Source organism: Brienomyrus brachyistius, chromosome 2, assembly GCF_023856365.1.
Source record: "Brienomyrus brachyistius isolate T26 chromosome 2, BBRACH_0.4, whole genome shotgun sequence".
Taxonomy (NCBI): Eukaryota; Metazoa; Chordata; class Actinopteri; order Osteoglossiformes; family Mormyridae; genus Brienomyrus; species Brienomyrus brachyistius.
This window is the reverse complement of record NC_064534.1, coordinates 8,006,927-8,024,891: the sequence shown is the minus strand read 5'-3', so window position 1 is coordinate 8,024,891 and position 17,965 is coordinate 8,006,927. Positions and strand designations below refer to the sequence as shown.

Sequence of the window (17,965 nt, the reverse complement as noted above, 5' to 3'; positions counted from 1 at the left end):
CCATGAAGTTGGTAGACTGTGTTTACTGACTATTTTAATTGTATCCTGAATTATAAGGTCCACCTTCTCATTTCTGCTGCTGAAGAAAGTACAGGATGGGGGTGGGAACTGCTTGTGGATGAGAAGAGGCATTAAGGAAAAGGTGTGAGCCCTGAAATGCTCTGTCACATCAAAAACATCCAGACACATTATCTGTTAGCACCTGTTTTGACACATCATCTAGCCAGACTTGTGCAACACCTTCTCTGTAGTGCCAGGAATTTTTTACCTCCACTCACAGGCTGGGATTTACAGTGTAATATCCTTCAGTAGAGGGGCGTGGTAAACTATTCTACCAGGGCTCTGTGCACAGATAACCGCCAACAAAGCAAATGTTAATGTAACTGGAGAATTGATTCTGGATAGGTAACACCTATCATAGCAGCATTAATACAGCAGACATGGATTTGGATGCGCAAATCTAGCAACATCGACGTATTCAATATTATCTGTGCATAGCAGTGATCACGTTGTACCATTTTTTTAAGGGAATCTGCTCTTTTCTGCCATCTAGCTGTTGACTGCAGAAAAGTTCACATGTATGAACAACACTCTGCCTTGCTGTGTTTTTATACTATGAGGTACACTGGTGTCAGTTCTTTGTGCTGCTAGACATACTTCTCCAGCAGACACATTTCTGCTCTTTGTAGCGGATTTGGTAAAATAAAGTGCATTAGGTCAGTGTCGGGGGCTGCTTTCCCCATTGAAGGAAAAGACACCTTGCCTGAGTTTTGACAATGCAGTTATGTTTTTATACCATGTGCAGACTAATGCTATACCTTGCTGACTGTGCGTCCAGAATTAACTGGGGCAGAGATAGCAGAGTGTTCGTAGTACCACTCAAGCCAAATATCAAGACAGGAACAAGCCATGACTCCATACCTACGAAGTCTCCTCATATATGTTTTGAAAACTATTAATAATTTCAAGAAATATGCATTGCTGTACCCAAGGCACTCCTTACAGAAACAAGTGCAAGACTTTATGCATGAAGCTTTGTCACTAATCAAAGCTATTCTCCCTGGCAAGATTGTGGAAATGAAGATCGTATTCAGCAGTCCAAATCCCCGAGTCACCTGGGTGCGGCAGATTGCATCCTGAAGAGTCGATGGGAGACCAGCACCCGGTGAAATGTCACACTGTCAGAAGCACTAATGCTTCTATCCATCCCTTTTTATATCTCTTTTAAACAATCCCCTCCATTGTTTTTTCGCAATCCCAGGATCCCAGGCCAGTGCCGTGTCTAATAGGGTCAGACTAGTTGTACGCCTTGTGTCATGCTATAATGCAAGACATGAATTATCAAATATCTTAATAATTAGATACTAGTGAAAATTGCACCAAATTTGCATAATTTATCTACAAATAGGTGCTCAGAATCATGTCACATGCTATATATTATTTATGATTTAACAAAATATGTTTTTCCATTGTTCTAGCATTGTTATATAAACCTATATAATACCAATAAAAACAATAGGGTTATGAAGGTCATTGAAGGTCATTCTATTAGAACAAATAGAATAGGTCTTGTAATGATTCTACATAGCAATTCCCCAAGATTTTATAAGATTTTATTTACTAATGGGCAGACATGACCAAGATTAAGCTTCCTTCCACATGATTTCTGCAGGTATAATATGTCTTGCTGATGTTGAATTAACACCCCACAGTAACATACTTTGAAGAAAACCGATGTCCAGAGGCATAAATATGTTGCTTTATCATCTGCTATAGACTTTCAGTTTGACTGAAATCAGGCAAAGATGCTGGTTCCATTTCTGAAGCCCAGTTTTTATCAAGTGCTCTTCTGTCATTCTGGCAGCATGTGATGGAACATTGTCATGCATGCATGTCATTTTTCTACTTCTGTACTATGACACAAAGTTGTTTTTGAGTAATGTAATATAAACGTCTGCAGTCAAATTTGCACCTTCGGGAACTTGCCAATGACTGATCAGTTCACCGCCAGTTATTCCAGTCCAAACCATCACAGCACCACCTCCTTGCTGCCGTCTCAGCCTGAGCGTCTCAGTCTGACCTTCAACAGAGCTTGAAAATCTAGCTTTACACATCTTCCAAGTGCAACTTGTTGGTCTTGATATATTGGTGGCACCAGGGTCATCAAGAATTTCTAAAAACTTTTCTTGATAGCACTTGCGTAATGTGGAAGAGCCTAAGTAATGAAACTATTTTCATTTTCCCCTTATCTGACCTTTCCCCGAGGGCTCTCGATTCTGCCGCATACTTCTTCATTTTATCATTTTCTCAGCCAGTCAACTTAGCAATTCCAAGCATTCATTCACAGTCCCCTAAGTTATTAATGACTGTTGTCTTTTGATGTACAGGTAAATCTATCTTGTGTGTGCAAGGATGGTAGCGGCTTTTATACGAATTCTCTTTTCATCTATCCCATCTTGCTCTCCATGTGACACACTGACAGGTAAGACCAACTTTAACAGATGGACACAGCGCAAGGTTAGCCTGCATAAGCCCCCCCCCCCCCCTGGCACGTAACTATTCTGCTGCATGTGATGACCTTACGATCTCAGACACAGAGGCCAGACACCACCCCTGCACAATAACCCATTAAATTGTCCCACATTATACAGATTACTGTCATTCGTGTCCTTGTAAAGTACAACTTCATAAGAGGGAAGGCGCTATAAAAGAGTTACAACTATCCCATTTCCATAACAGTGTGGTATATACAGTAGCTTGATGATTGTTTTATATTAAACTGTTAATTTAATGGCATGTTTTGGATCAAAGCATCAGTTGCCAACTAAATAAAAAACTAGCAGCTAAATTAGAATTCAAATAACAAAAAAATCTCAAATGAAACAATTAGTAGAGTTAAATCCACAGCTAGCTGTAGAAGTATGCAATATTAACGTCGTTGGGCAGCTAATACACACGACATGGATTACAGACTGACAGCTCTAGGTGTGACACTGAGTAAATCCTCACCATAATGGAGGAATGTGTCCTTTAGTCCCTTCCTGGACTCAAACCCCTGCTTTAATGACTGCCAGCCAACTGTGGCAGGCCTTGAACGCATAATTCACATTCACATAACTGCAACAGAAACACGGCCCCCATGGAACATTCCGAAGTATATCAACAGTCTGCTTATCTTTTATGCTGCAGATTTCAACCATCTTAATGCCAACCAGATTCAGATTCATGATTTATTGGCATAGCAAGATCGTGTATATCGAGACAAGACGATAAGATAAGATGAGATAAGATAAGATGAGATAAGATAAGATGAGATAAGATAAGATGAGATAAGATAACCTTTATTGATCCCACAGTTGGGAAATTTGCATTGTTACAGCAGCAGATAGACAGAGGAGTAATAAAAAGAAGAGACTATACAATATAACAATAAAGAAAAATTGTACAATACAATATATATGTGTATACACACACACACACACACACCCCAACTATATGACATTGCATATATACAAAATGGACATCTTCAGATGTCTAGTAGCAGCAAAGAGCCTGGAAACAGCCAAAAACAAATAGCAACAGGAATTAAATGTTTGATGACAGTGGAATATATTATAGTAGTTGGTCGCACGGCATCCTATATGAAAAGCAATAGCACTTTATCAGTCCTTGGTGAGTGCATGTGTGTATTTGCATGTGTGCTTCCGTGTGTGACTCTGCATGTGGTAACTGGAATTCTGTATTAAGTACAGGATGTACTAAAATACAGTGAGATTCTTACGCGTCTGTCTCCTCGCTTGACATTCTTACTTGAAAGTCTCATGCAATAAAGATAAGTACAAGTACCAAGCAGTAGCAGTGAAGATGTGCATAAATATGATGTAAATAGAGAAATAAATAAACAAACAAATTTGCCAGCAGTATGACCTGTAGTAGCATTGGGGTAAAGTAGTAGGGTTAAATAAATAATGATGTTTTCAGTGTTAACGGGTAGCAGCAGTGGAGATGTCGTCATAATACAGTATACAGTACAATATGAATACCGTACAAGTAATGGCAATGGTGTAGACGGATAACACAACAGTACAGCAGGAGGTAAGCGTACAGAAAGTGTGAGAAAACATTAGTATCATTGGCTGTTTATTAGATTGTGATGCCATTTTTGATTTCAAGGAGAGTGAATTCCATCGTCCTGCGTCTTTGTATCGAAAGTCTGAATGAAGTTTAGGTATATTTATGCATCAGAGTTGCTTGAGCATGAGTTTGCCACCAGGGGGAGTTAGTCGTTTGCGTTACTGATTCATAATTCTGTGGGTTACTGCTCTATGACCGCGAAGCAGGACTCAAGCTACTTAAACACAGGTAACAGTAACTCAGATTGCAGGTAGCTTTCTGCAGAAGCCCTATGTATTTATTTACTTATTTCAGTGTGTATATTGGGGTGTTAATCTTGCTGATACATAGTTTTGTCTTTTTATTAGGTAGTTGCAATATTATAATGTTATAAAAAATTTAGATGCTAAAAAGCTATGTGTTGTAAGTACACATCTTATGAAAGTGCTGTGACATTTTATTGACAGTGGCAAAAATACTATGACGGTAATGAGCGAACATCAACTGCGAACAGACTTCAAATGGAAATAAGAGAAAACAATGGAACAATAACAGCTTATGCTTTAATTACATGTTTTCCAAACTTTATTTTCTCCAAGTTTCAGTATCGACAATTATAGGCATAGCATGGAATTCAGGACGAAAATGAAGAACAAATGATATGAGCTGTTTCATCCGTTTAAATGCTGAAGTAGAATTTTCTGATACAGAAAAAAAAACACGAAGCGGGGATGACAATTACAGCTTCATCTACTGTTCAAAACTTCCCGAAAAGCATCTTCGACTTTCCACAGTGGTCACAAATCAGAAGACAGTTTGGAGTGTAGCAATGTCCCCACTGAGACGGGATAGCGAGCATGCAGACGGCAGGATGTGGTGACCGTGCACCCAGCTGATTATGACATTCGCCATCATTCAATATGCCAATGTACCGCTTTCTGTGGCAAAGAAAAGCCTAAATGTGTAAGTCGAACACTTTTCAAATGAGGAGCGAAACAATAACAAACATAAATAGAGAAAAAATGATTCTCATTTTGTACAGTGTACTAATGACCCAGATAGTTACACAACCCCCCCTCCCCCCCCATTTAAAAGTGTACGATCAATATATTAACAGCGTGTCACTTAACATACAGACCTGAACACTAACAGTACGAGAAAACAAGTACAAATTCTGTGTATACATATATATCCATATGCAAAATAAAAGGGCTCTCAAGTTATGATACAACACTGCATAGCGAAAAAGTGGCATTGAACCGAAAAGACGAGCACTGATGCAAGTCCTACTTCTTTTGATGTTTATTTCCGTTACTGATAGCAGGCAGGGTTTGCACTATAACAGAAAAAGTATCATCTGCAATACTTCTGTAATACTTAATTTGAAAACCAAGGTACACTCAAACATTCTGTGGAAAAAAGTGCAATCTTGCTACATTTCTCAGTCGGTCCATTTATTATATATATATGTGTGTGTGTGTGTGTGTGTGTGTGTGTGTGTGTGTAGCTAAATATACAGACTCCTGCCATAACGAACAGCTCTTTAAACCGGGCGTGTCCCTCTGTCACATGCATGCACACACGCGCACACACACGCACACACAATTAGGGGCTGTAGAAGCTGCACATATCACCAGCATTCGACATTCCAACTGGTCACACTATGGAAAGCTGTAAACAAGCACCGATGCGAAGAACCTCCAGACGCCTGACATTTCAGGGATACCTGAGCTTCTTCTCAAAAGCACAAGATGACGTCACCTGCGTCCACAGCACCATGCCACCTTACCCAGAATCTCCTCTGTTCTTTGAATTTTTTTTCTTGATTTTTGAGAACGTTTCATGGAAGTCTCTGAGCAGGAGGACGAGACTCTTGGGAAATCCTTTCCAGCATGGTATCATCTCCATGTTCCCACCAAGGGGCGATCGACTTTTGCTCACTCCAGGGTGTCTCAGCAGGTGCTCAGCGCCGCTGGTGTGCATGCACCGGGTGGGCCAGGGTCACATTCAGAGAGTCGTTATGCTGGACCAACGAGGTCTGTTGGTAGTGAAGCACCAGTTCCTTTAGTGAGCCATACAGGTTGTAGGGCTCGGCGAAGCCATACCCCGTGGGGGTCTTGTTGATGACGCAGTGCTTCACCTCACCATCCGCCCTGAGTGAGAAAAAGGAAAAATCAATTCATAATCCCGTCACATCTACAAAAATCACCACCCAAATTTTCTATGACAAGTATGTAGTGTGTGATTCAAACATCATATGCATTCTAGAGACCTAAGAAAGTAAAGGTCTCACATGTAATAGGAGGTAAAAGTGCCGCTCTGGGTGGTTGTAAGAGAGCTTTTTGGTGTTAGAATGTGTTACGTACACAACACTGCAAGCGTAGCATCCTGCCTTGCTACTGTCCCGCACCAGGAACGTGCCATCCCTCTTTCCACACAGCAGTGCCTCAGCCTGAGTGCGGTTGATGTTGCCAAGCCTCCAGGTATGCTCATCATGATGTGGAAGGTCTTCCTCCTCATCCACCACTGAGTATGGGCTGCAGGGTGAAAAAAAAAATCAGCACCACTTAGCCAGAGTGAACCAATACACCAGGATGATCAAAGAGTCAAAACTGTACTGTAAGTCTAAATGAATTCCATGACAATAATTTAAAAACAAATTTCGAAAACTCACTCAGTCCATTTTTTTTCTTGTTTTTGAGGTGAGACCTAAAGCCAGGCTTCCTCATCATCATGCTACCGTATTGCAAACCAAAACTCACTCAGTTGTCATCTAATCCAACTATGACCTTTGAAAAAAAATTCCAAATCTCACTATGTCTACTGGGATTTTCTCGAAAACGTGTCCTGTGGACTGAATGAGTTTTAGAAGTTTGCTTGTAACAAAGCATTATACATAATTTCGTGTTATTACGTATCACGTTGTCACACCATGTAACAACGGATTATGTAATAATGCTGCATTATGTAATAACTCAACAAAACATAACAAATTCTTATTAGTTAGGCAAATTTAGCTAAATTGTCAAGGGTATGTATCCTAAAAACTTTGCGACGCCGAGTAGTTTGTTATCTCGTACTTAAGATCATTCATTGATAAATGAATGTTTCTCAAAAGCCTTTGTAAATAAAGTACTTCGTATCCTCATTCATAAATGAACGAGAGATCTGACCAACTAGTTATTTTCTGTCATTCTTTATTCGAACTTGTTCCCGCTATTCTGTCACAGAGACACAGCAATCACTCAAAATAGATTACAATGGGAAATGTAATAATGTTGCAATATAAAATTATAATGTATAAATTTGTTACATTTTGTCATTACATACGGTGTTGTTACATAATGCGTCGCTATGCACTTATTCTGTGATGCAAATTTGTTTCATTTCGTTGAATTATTACGTGATGTGGCATTATTACATAATACATTGTTACATTGCTCTTCAGTTATTACTGGAGAGTATATGCGACTCCTTGTTTATTTTTGACGGAATCATAAAGAGAAACTGGCTAATCTGCTCGGCCCTCCACAGGGGAGCACGGCATGAGACGCTCCCTTACTTCTCTGTGCTCTCATTGTCCAGTTTCAGCCACTCGTTGATCTTCTTCTGCCGAACACCCTTCTGCGTCAGCCACCTGTGGAATGGAGATCACACTGTTTAGCCCCAGCCATCCAGCACCGCTGCCGACGTGAGCAGGGCGGACTGCAGGCCGAGGAGCTCACATCAGGTATTGGTCTCTGGTCTTGCGGAGCTGGATCAGGTCCGGCTTGATGCTGTTCATTCGCTTGTCGATCTCCCGGTACTCAGCCGCCTGCCTCTTCAGCTCTTCCTCAAGCCGATTCTTGCTGTCCACTATCTCGCTTATTCTCGACTTCAGCTTTTCATAGTTCTCCATGATCCTAGGAAGAGTAAAGAGGACACCTTGCTAATGGGAAACATTCAGGTAGATCTTTCTAAAGAGCTGAGGAAGAGGGTGCGGCTTTGGTATCACCTCAACTGATCTTCAGTTTTGTTCGGCCAAGCTGTGATTGAAATATGTTGCTTAATGCTTTTATTATTATAAAGCCAATGAGGTTTGTTTTGGGGCAGAATGCGGGTCTGACACACAGCCCAAATTGGTAACAACCCTTCAACATAGCAAGCGCTGTGTCTTCAGAGCCCTAAGTACCGTATTGCAGGTGGATTGCGTGGGTTGCATCATCTAGCTCTGCTATTACATCACGTCTTGATTCACCCAACAGCATTTTTCCCTCTGAACCACATGACCGAGTGCATTTCCCAGCAACGTTGCCAACAGCATTATTGGCATATTTCTCCATCCTTAAAGATTATACATTCCCAAAATGCCAGAGACAAAATTTCATGTTCACACACACCCAGTTGTTCTGGGAAATTGCAGTCCCTGACCACTCAATTGAACGAAATGACTCAATTTGGCCAAGTACAGATTGTGGCTTGCAGCTGTTAATTGGAAATACTGTAAATTTCCATCTCATTCCCTGTTATGTCATTTCTCCCTGTGATCTCAGTAACCCTGCAGAGGGAGGCAAAATGAGTCTCTATTCACGGCATTTCTCTATAAAGACACTAAAATATGACAGAAAACGTTTGCTTAACTACCTGTCTTTTTAAAGCTTTTTCATAGCTATTCCAGGAAATGTACTGGAAATGAAAATGTACAAAATGGACAGCTACTTCACAAATATCATACCTGCACTACTCCACACACCATGAACATTTATGGCACAAACTGGAATTAAAATGAGTTCAAATCTAGTTTGAAAACAATTAACAGAAATCTTTTTTAGCCGTATGTTAAGCTACATAACAGACTTCATTGAATTAGAATTAGATCACAGTCTGTCTATGGGTTTACACTGGCAGTTATTTTTATTTAGCCGACTGTTCTATCCAAAATGACATACAAATGAAGTGGACAGTTGCATCACAGGCATGCAACTGTCTAGGAGCCAACCAGGTGCAAGAGCTGCCAGACTGAGCTTCCAGTGAGTGACGAGTTCATGCCCCTTCGTGACATAAACCCCTCCTGATGTCACATCCTTGCCTCCACAACCAAACAGAAAGGCTTTGTTCCCTTAGCAACAAGCCCACAAGTCAACAAAAGACGCAGACAATCTAAATACTGAATGCTAGAGGAGAAGTATTGACCAAAGTACAGTCACTTTCACTGGATAACTACGCATGACAGTGCATAAAAAATCAAGCAGTGGGCCAGCAGACCACTAAGTGACACTGCTTAAGGGATGTACAGCACATGGAGTGAGATGTGCATTCAGGCAGCAGACGCTAAGAAAGGAGCCTTTGGCAGGTCTTACCGGGAGTAAAAGCACTAGTCAGAAAATCCCCCCAGGGGAATTTGGGGGGGATTTGCCCCTTCAAAGTTCTTCTGTCATTTAGGTCCTTTTATTCAAAATAAAAGCCCCCACAGGCAGCCGTGAAGAAAGCGTGTTTACTTTTGCTTCTATGACAGCACAGTAGAGTGGTCGTCATGCCCCCGTAATTCGCAAAGGCACCAAGCTGGCCCCCTGCTACACACCTGCAACTCAGACTCCCAAATAGACATTTGCAGAACCGCAGGCTGACCTTAAGTCTCTTCCGATACAAATGTCGACGCTAAATTGGTCGAACTTCAATAATAACCTCGGCTGTGGAAGCTTTAGCAACAGCTCGTCCAGCGTCACGCAGAAAGAACGTCAGTACCCAGGCCCCTGCGACAGCGAGGAGTGACGGAGACGAGAAGGTAAGGGTTCGGGAAAATAGAAAGTTTAATTTTAATATTTAAATATTTACAATTCCCAGAAGATTTTTTTTTACCACAAGCCATATGACCCCTGAGGACTAGATTGGAAAACCTCACCATAAGCAAATTGTGCCACGAGCAGCAGATTACAAACATGATCAGATTTGTTGGAAAGGCTTAGTGGTGCTTACCTCTGTATCTCCTTCTCATTGCCCTCCCTCCTGTATCTATCCACGTACTCCTTGCTGTACCGCTCTTGTGTCTGGCATTGCTCTTCAAATATCTTGATTGTTTCACTGAAGGCCTCGATGGCTGTCCTCTTCATCTGAATCTCCTGGTAAAGTACAGATTCCTGGTTAGCCTACATTAAAAAGTGAAAGGCGCTGATTTGCGTGTTCAGCAGGTGGTAACACTCACCTGTGATGTTCTGGTGTACTCTTCATAAAGTCCGTCGTACTCCTTGTTCTTCGACTGGTACAGGTCGTGGTACTCGCATAGCTTATTGCCCACTGCTTCTATGCTGTCTTCCTTAACAACTTGATCCTGCACGAGCCAATGGGAGATGACCAATACAAGCTTGTCATACCCCGACCAACAAATACACTGGAAATTTTTCATATGGCAAATGTAGGTATTTAGGGAGTATATGGGGAGCAGAGAGCAAAGAGAACAGCTCACCTGCTGGTACCTGGATACTGGAAACTGCAGTTTTACATCCAGTTTGGGGTTGTACTGGGCCAAGGAATCATTCTTATAGTGGTTGACAAGCTCCACCACAGAGCTGAAGGTCAGTGGTTCTGAGAAGCCATACTTCCCATCGCGGTGGAATATTTTAATCAGTTTGTTGTTACCCCCTTTCCTGTGAACAAAAGCATTGAAGGGTGGCTTCTTTAGTTCATGACTCTGACTGGGATATTGCCCTCAAATGAACTGGTAGAGAAAGAGGGACATATGGACCAGACCTCAGGGTCAGAGTGTAGTCTCCTTGCATCTTCGTGGAGGCGTCTCGGACCAGAAACGTCCCGTCTGCCGTGTCCCTCAGCTTTTCGTTCACCTCCTCCCTGCATAGGAGGAATATTTTAGCCCTTAACGATTACTTACATTAGTAATTAAAATATTTCCTTTATCATTAACCATGCAGGATGAGGCCATTTAGAAAATGGCTGAAGATGAACTTCAACGTAACCTTATTACCACCAGAAATTTCCCATGTAATGCTTCTCCACAGTCATATCGTACTGTTCAATCTGCGCTCAACATGTCGCAGATGCACATTGACATAAGATCTTCCTGGATATGAGTCGGTATTTTATATTTTTAAACAACAATATATGCTGATACAACAGCAAAAATAAATACATTAAAAATCTGTTTTCTGGCTCCATTAAACTAAACGTTACATCACTTCACACTATTCCCACTGTCCGTCCTAAGTCCTTCCTCCATTTTCACTGCACCGCATATACAAATGCTTCAAATTTTACATTTGAGCGATGTTTTCAGGAATATAGATTTAATAAGAGCATCATGACAAAATAAAAGCCACCATCAGATAAGATATTGGTAGCATTACGATTATGTAAATGTACAGCAGAAAAATATCACCAGGCTGACTAACTGTCACCATTGCGTATCAGATAAAATAAATAGCGACCCAAAGCACGGTTTGCAGTTAAGGACAAAGCGAGGAACGGCTGCCCTTCCTGGTCGAAAGGAGACTGGCTGAATATCTTGATTGAGAAAACAGAAAACAGGACTTGCCTGGAAATATCTCCCCAGTACCACTCTGAGTCCTGCAGAGTCATGTTGCTTGCACTGTTGCTTGTGACTGACGTGGACTTCAATAATTTAGGCTGCAAATCTGTGCAGATGAGAGAATGATCAGCTTCCATTAGTTCACGTATGATGAGTGGAACAGTTACACGTATTGATCAGGTGCATTACACGTAGCACGCGTGACACCCAGTCGCCGTGCCATTCAGAAACATTTGTCATATTTCCCAATTACTAGGACATACAAGTGCACTATATAAATGAGGGAAACTATAGTCAGTGCATAATATAAATGTCTCCAGTCCCTGTGCTTAAAGAATCTCAGTGATCGGTGCTTTGTGACCCAAATCCTGTCAAAACCATGCGATCCAGCTAGAGAGTGAAATTCCCTTGGCAGCCTCTTGCTCCTGATACAACTGCTGACAAAGAGAAATATTTTCAACACAAAACCAGGAAAAAAAACTTGGCACTGGCATGCCAGATCAAATCCGTCCCACTTTTCTTCTGTATGACTTTCCAGCACAAGCAGGGAAAAGAATACACTAAACAAGGAATGGAGTCAGTCAGAGTAATGGCACTGCACGCAATGGAGTGAAACAGAAGGATAGATGTGGAATTGAGAGAGTCATTGGAATGGCACTGCACAGAATACTGCAAGTCAGAGGCATATCACTGCATGCAATGGAATAAGTCAGAGGGATGACACTACATGGAATCAAATAAAACTAAGAGATGATACTGTATAGAATGGACTAAGGCAGAGGGACGGTATTGAACATAACAAAGCAAAAGAAATGGATGCACAGAATGGAGCAAAGTAGACCAACGGCACTGCATGGAATGGATAGTCACTGTACAATCACTAAACAGGATGCAGAGAAGCAAGACAATGGCACTGTACAGAATGGAGCAAATAAGAATAATCGCGCTGCATGGAATGGAGAGATGGAGAGCAACCACACAGCATAGAAGTGAGTCAAAGAGATGGCACCGCATAGAATGGATAGAAGTAGAATGACCGCACTGCATGGAATGAAGAGAAGCAGAATTACTGCACTGCACAAAATGAAGAGGCACACAATGACCGCACTGCATGTAATGGAGAAAAGTAAAATGACCGCACTGCACAAAATGAAAATAAGCAGAACGATGGCACTGCATGGAATCCAGAAATGCACAATGACCGCACTGCATGGAATGGGGAGAAGCAGAATGACCGCACTGCACGAAATGGAGAGAAGCAAAATTTATCCACTGCACGGAATCGAGAAAATCACAATGACCGCACTGCACGGAATGGGGAGAAGCAAAACGACCACACTGCACGAAATGGAGAGAAGCCGAACGTATGCACTGTACAAAATGGAGAATGACCGCACTGCATGGAATGGAAAGAAGCAGAACAACGGCATTGCACGGAATGGAGAGAAGCAGAACGACTGCACTGCACAGAATGAGGAGAAGCATAACGGCTACACTACATAGAATGAAGAGGAGAAGAACAACCACACTGCACAGAATGGAGAGAGGCAGAATGACCACACTGCACGGAATGGACAGAAGCAAATCAACAGCACTGTAGGGAAAGGATTAAGCCAAACAGACATCACTGCATGGAATGAAGCAAAGCAGAAGGACGGCACTGCATGGAATGGAGCGAAACAGAAATACGTCACTGCACAGAATGGAGCAAGGCAGTGGGACAGCACTGGAAGGAATGGAGCATGTCACCAGGACTGCACTGCACAGAATGGACCAAGTCATAGGGAAATGCACTGCATGGAACAGTGCAAGTTTTCTTCTTCGTATCCCTCAAATTTCAAAAGTAATGAATCTTTAGCAACCCAAAGAATAGCTGTATCTGACAAGCAGTCTGTTGTGAATGGACTGCATTTCAAAAAGGAAGTACAGTTTCTACCCCAGCGACTATTAATAACAGTGGCATCATACAACTCCGTAAACAGTGGGTTTTAATTTTTCCAGATTTATGACAGGACAACCTCATCCTCATATTGTGACGCATTTTTTTTCTATTTCTCGCCGCTTTTATGAGTGACTAATTAATGCCCCCCACAAACATACTACAGATTGAAGGTTCCAAGTGCTGTCTGGACCAGGAGACCGAAATGAGAAACTGTGCACATTTTCCCTCGTAATTCATTTGTCACACAAGTGTATAGTTTGCAGCCCAAACAGCAGTTTAGTTCAATCGGCTGCACCTAGCCGTCAGGTGCTAAAATCACATGCATCATGGAGCAAGCACTTCTTGCGCACGCACACACACACAGTTCATGCACGGACATACAAAACCACAGAATTACCACACTGCTGCTTGCATGAAGAAGTGTGAAGGAAAATTGCATGTCAAAGACACACACAGAGACACACACACACTCACGTACCAAACCTACCTATTAGAAATCATTAGTAGGAGATGACAAAGAGGCTTCGACTGAACTGTCAAGTCAAAGCCTTAATGTTGACTGGCTCTCAGTGGTATAGCTCAGCTGCAGTGTTACCTGGTGGGTCCATCTCTATGTAAAAAAGTATATCTTCCACAAATCCACACTCAGATCTCCTGCTCTTTGCTTCCAAATCTTCCATCTTCAGAACAGTGTTATGCACTGAGCTTGTCAAATGAGCACAAAATCTGTTTCCTGAAATACCAGCCTCTCTGATGCCTCGCTGAATGGGGGTTTGGAAAATAATTTTAAAAGCTTCAGAGGACAGCTTGGTAACGCATTACATCACACACTTTGACCAATCAGGCATCAGCTTTATCACCAGACTACTCCTGCCTCACTGCTGCATCTTTCATGTCCTCTGAGCGATGATGTCATCTGAAAAGCATACTCTCGCGCTCTCTCTCTCTCTCTCTCTCTATCCTGTGCCTCCCCCTCCCCCGTTCCCTTTGTCTCTCGATGGTGCCTAATCTTAAACCACACGCGGGCTGTGTTCTGCCAAATGAATACACACGCTGCTCGCGAGGGGAGGAGCGGCAGTGTGAAAATGAACAGCCTGAATACCCTTTAGCAGAGTGAAAACATTATTGTGCCTCGTCTCCTCCATCTATCCCGTACGGTGCAAGTGCTGATGGTCCTGCTGCATCCAGCAGGTGTAGCCATCGGGCCACTCCTGATTCAGCATGTGGAGCTCGGCTTACACAAAGCCAGTTCTTGACGGGCCGCTTCTGAACCTGCCCGGCCGTCAGATACATTCAAAGGACTCCAACAGGGCTGTCTCAATGGGTCTGCCCTAACCAGCACTTTGAAAAGGGTATAACGCTATTTTTTTTGGAAACTGATAAATGCATGTCACCTAGCCATACCATGCATTCAAAATAAATACTTCTTATGACTGCCTAAGGCATGTTAACACAGACTCACAGTAGTAAGCGTTAAGGGTTTCAAATTCCCAGAAATATTCCAGAAACATTTCCTTCTTGTATTCTCGATAGGGGCACTTCGTTGAGAGCCCAAAATTCCTACACCACTTGCTTTTTTTTTAAACTCTACGTGTAGATTCGACATCTTGTGATATGCACGCATATCACAAAATGAAAGTACCAAAATGAACAGGTCTACTTCAGCGGCAGTTCTAAAATTCACCAAGAGCCGGAAATATGCTCGCCAACCACAGAAGAAGGCAAGGACCTTCAAAGAACATCACGTCCTGTTAACGGGAAATGATACATTTTCCATCATATGACTAATACCACATTTAACACATAACAAAAAAAAATACTTATCCAAAATATAATGACCACCACCTGAAGCAAGTAATGTTGACCATCTTGTAAAAACAGTGCCTGTCAAGGTCTGGCATATAACAGACGGCAAACTAACATTTGGTACTTGTTGACATATTGAATGCAGAAGAAATAGAAAGGGAATAAGATCTGAGTGACAGACAAGGGCCAAATCATTATGGTCAGACCACTGGATGAGAGCCCCCCCGAAACAGCAAGGCTTGTGGGGGGGGGGTCAGCCATGCTGAGTACCTACTGAGAGTCGTCTGAGGGGGGAAAAACCATGGATCACCGACAGGGTGTCGGGTGGCCAGGAGTTGCTGAAGCGGGATGAAAATGAGAGCAACCCCATGTGCTACAAAGCAACAGCCACAAATGACAGATAATTCTGATGGCCGTGGGTGTACTGTGTCACGACACAGGGCATCGAGACCCACCGCACATGTGGCTCAGTAGTGTGAAATTATACAACAGTGTGCTATCGTATGTATAAGCCGTACATGAATCTATATATATATATATATACATACATACATACATACACACATACATACATACACACACATATAGCACTATGTCAGATGATCTTCAGTCAATATGCCCGTGTATTTTTTGTCTCGACACTATGACACCTCTTAGTGACTTTTTATAACTAGTTCCATTAATGAATTAAGTAAGCTGGTGGAAATTTAACAAACACAGGAAATGGCTGGGGGGCGGCATGGTGGTGCAGTGGTTAGCACTGTCGCCTCACATCTCTGGGACCCAGGTTCAAGTCTCCGCCTGGGTCACATGTATGTGGAGTTTGCATGTTCTCCCCAAGTCGTCGTGGGGTTTCCTCCGGGTGCTCTGGTTTCCCCCCCACAGTCCAAAGACATGCTGAGGCTAATTGGACTTGCTAAATTGCCTGTAGGTGTGCATGTGTGAGTGTGTCCTGCGATGGGCTGGCCCCCCATCCTGGGTTGTTCCCTGCCTTGTGCCCATTGCTTCCGGGATAGGCTCCAGACCCCCCACAACCCAGTAGGATAAGCGGTTTGGAAAATGGATGGATGGATGAAATGGCTGAGGTGCCCCTGAGGAGAGGTTTGGGAACTACAGCGGTGTTCATATAGCTTTTTTGGAGAACAGAAGGAATTCCTCTTAGCCAGTATTGTTTTACTCATAATTTGTGTGTGTTCTAATATTAAATTGTTTTTCATTTTGAAAAAATATACACTTACTACCCAGATAGCTTTAAATACTTCTCATGACTGCCTAAGACTAACACAGTACTGTATATATGTTTTTCAATGTACTACACACCCCTTTAGATATGAGCATATTGTCACAATGAAAAATCAGATTTTTTTTTGTTTTTAAATGAACCCCATTCCCACTTGAGCCTCTAATAATTGGCTCAGCCAGAGATGGTCCAGCAATGATGTGTGGCCAACTATAAACCTCTTCTTTTACAGTAACTGTTGCTAAACAGCTTATTGTGAATTGTCGGTATTAGTGCAACTAACTCACAGGTTTTCTCATTTCAATCTGTATTTCAGACTTGATAGACATCAGACAGAAAAAAGGCAGATCAAAAAATGTCACAAAACCATATCGACATCAATGAATGATAATGCTAATGCTGTATAGCTTAGATCACAATGATCTGATGCCCCGTTCAAGAAAAACCAATCTGCCGTCATTGAAGTGTTGAGCGATCGCATGCAGCACCCCCTGCTGTTGATGCAGATCAGCAAATCTGAGAATGGTCATTACTTTTTTCCCCATTTAGGATCAAATTTTAATGATTTATGAAGTAAATAAAATACCCACAGCAGTATAACTCAATTCCATTTGCTAGTGACTGAAAACTGTACTGTGTGTGTTTCGGAACATCAGGCAACAACTACAGATAAAAACACAACCAATCAGTTAACTTTTCCTTCCGTCCCATATGATTCCTCATATCTCTTAATATTAAATGACCACACTTGCTATGCAGACAAATACAAGAATCTGACCTTTTATGACCAAGCTGCGCAGCTACCATAGAGCTGAAGATGTCTTCAGGAGGCTGGGTCCTTGGAACATCCGTAGACGTGTTCACAGTCGACTAGAGAGAGCTGCTACTGGGTGGTGAAGCTAACAAGCAGTGACCCTGTGTTTTCTGGTGGTCCTCTGGATTCACACACACCTTGGAACAGTTTACAATCATAAAGTTCTAGCTGCAGGTAACGTGCACTAAGGCATGGCAGAAGGCAAAGTTATATAGCGTATTGCATGCTGCTGCTTTTAGACGCCAATAGACCGGCCAAGAAAAGGTCTGAAAGTACAGAAGATACTTGTAGCTGATTGGCTGTAGATGTACAAGATAACTTCGGAGGCTCGTTTTAGTTCCTATCAACCACAGAGATCCTGTTTTGGGCCCACGTGACCAGCACTTTGACGACTGAGACTAGTCCTCGGCTTCGCTCGGTGAGCCTACATGCTTTTTTATTCACAAACCACAACCTTTGCACTGTGCAAGACAAAGCATGCTTCCCATTTAGAACAAAGTTTAATTATACACCGGTGATGTCATGACTGGT

General features: G+C 42.2%; 1 protein-coding gene across 3 annotated transcripts; it reads right to left on the bottom strand.

Annotated features, from left to right (window-relative positions):
• Positions 1-4,675: 4,675 nt before the first annotated feature.
• LOC125720157 (phosphatidylinositol 3-kinase regulatory subunit alpha-like) lies at positions 4,676-17,774 on the bottom strand. 3 transcript variants are annotated; one of them, XM_048995348.1, is made up of 10 exons: positions 17,399-17,774; positions 11,635-11,738; positions 10,840-10,934; positions 10,556-10,736; positions 10,295-10,420; positions 10,069-10,211; positions 7,839-8,015; positions 7,676-7,750; positions 6,480-6,650; positions 4,676-6,266 (listed from the first exon to the last, which is right to left on the bottom strand). In XM_048995348.1, exons 2-10 carry the CDS (start codon positions 11,680-11,682, stop codon positions 6,077-6,079), a joined length of 1,206 nt encoding a protein of 401 aa, XP_048851305.1. In that variant the 5' UTR covers positions 11,683-11,738; positions 17,399-17,774; the 3' UTR covers positions 4,676-6,076. The 3 variants fall into 3 exon arrangements, with proteins under 3 accessions (XP_048851305.1, XP_048851287.1, XP_048851296.1); XM_048995330.1 differs by lacking the exon at positions 17,399-17,774 and adding an exon at positions 14,170-14,653; XM_048995339.1 differs by lacking the exon at positions 17,399-17,774 and adding an exon at positions 14,062-14,647.
• Positions 17,775-17,965: the final 191 nt, after the last annotated feature.

Excerpts from the sequence above, each read along its gene's own strand:
- LOC125720157 (XM_048995330.1), bottom strand. The coding sequence starts at position 14,254 with ATGGAAGATTTGGAAGCAAAGAGCAGGAGATCTGAGTGTGGATTTGTG. Across the intron at positions 11,739-14,169 it reads CATAGAGATGGACCCACCAG|ATTTGCAGCCTAAATTATTG; the intron begins GTAACACTGCAG and ends TCATCTGCACAG. Across the intron at positions 10,421-10,555 it reads CAGTATCCAGGTACCAGCAG|GATCAAGTTGTTAAGGAAGA; the intron begins GTGAGCTGTTCT and ends TGGCTCGTGCAG.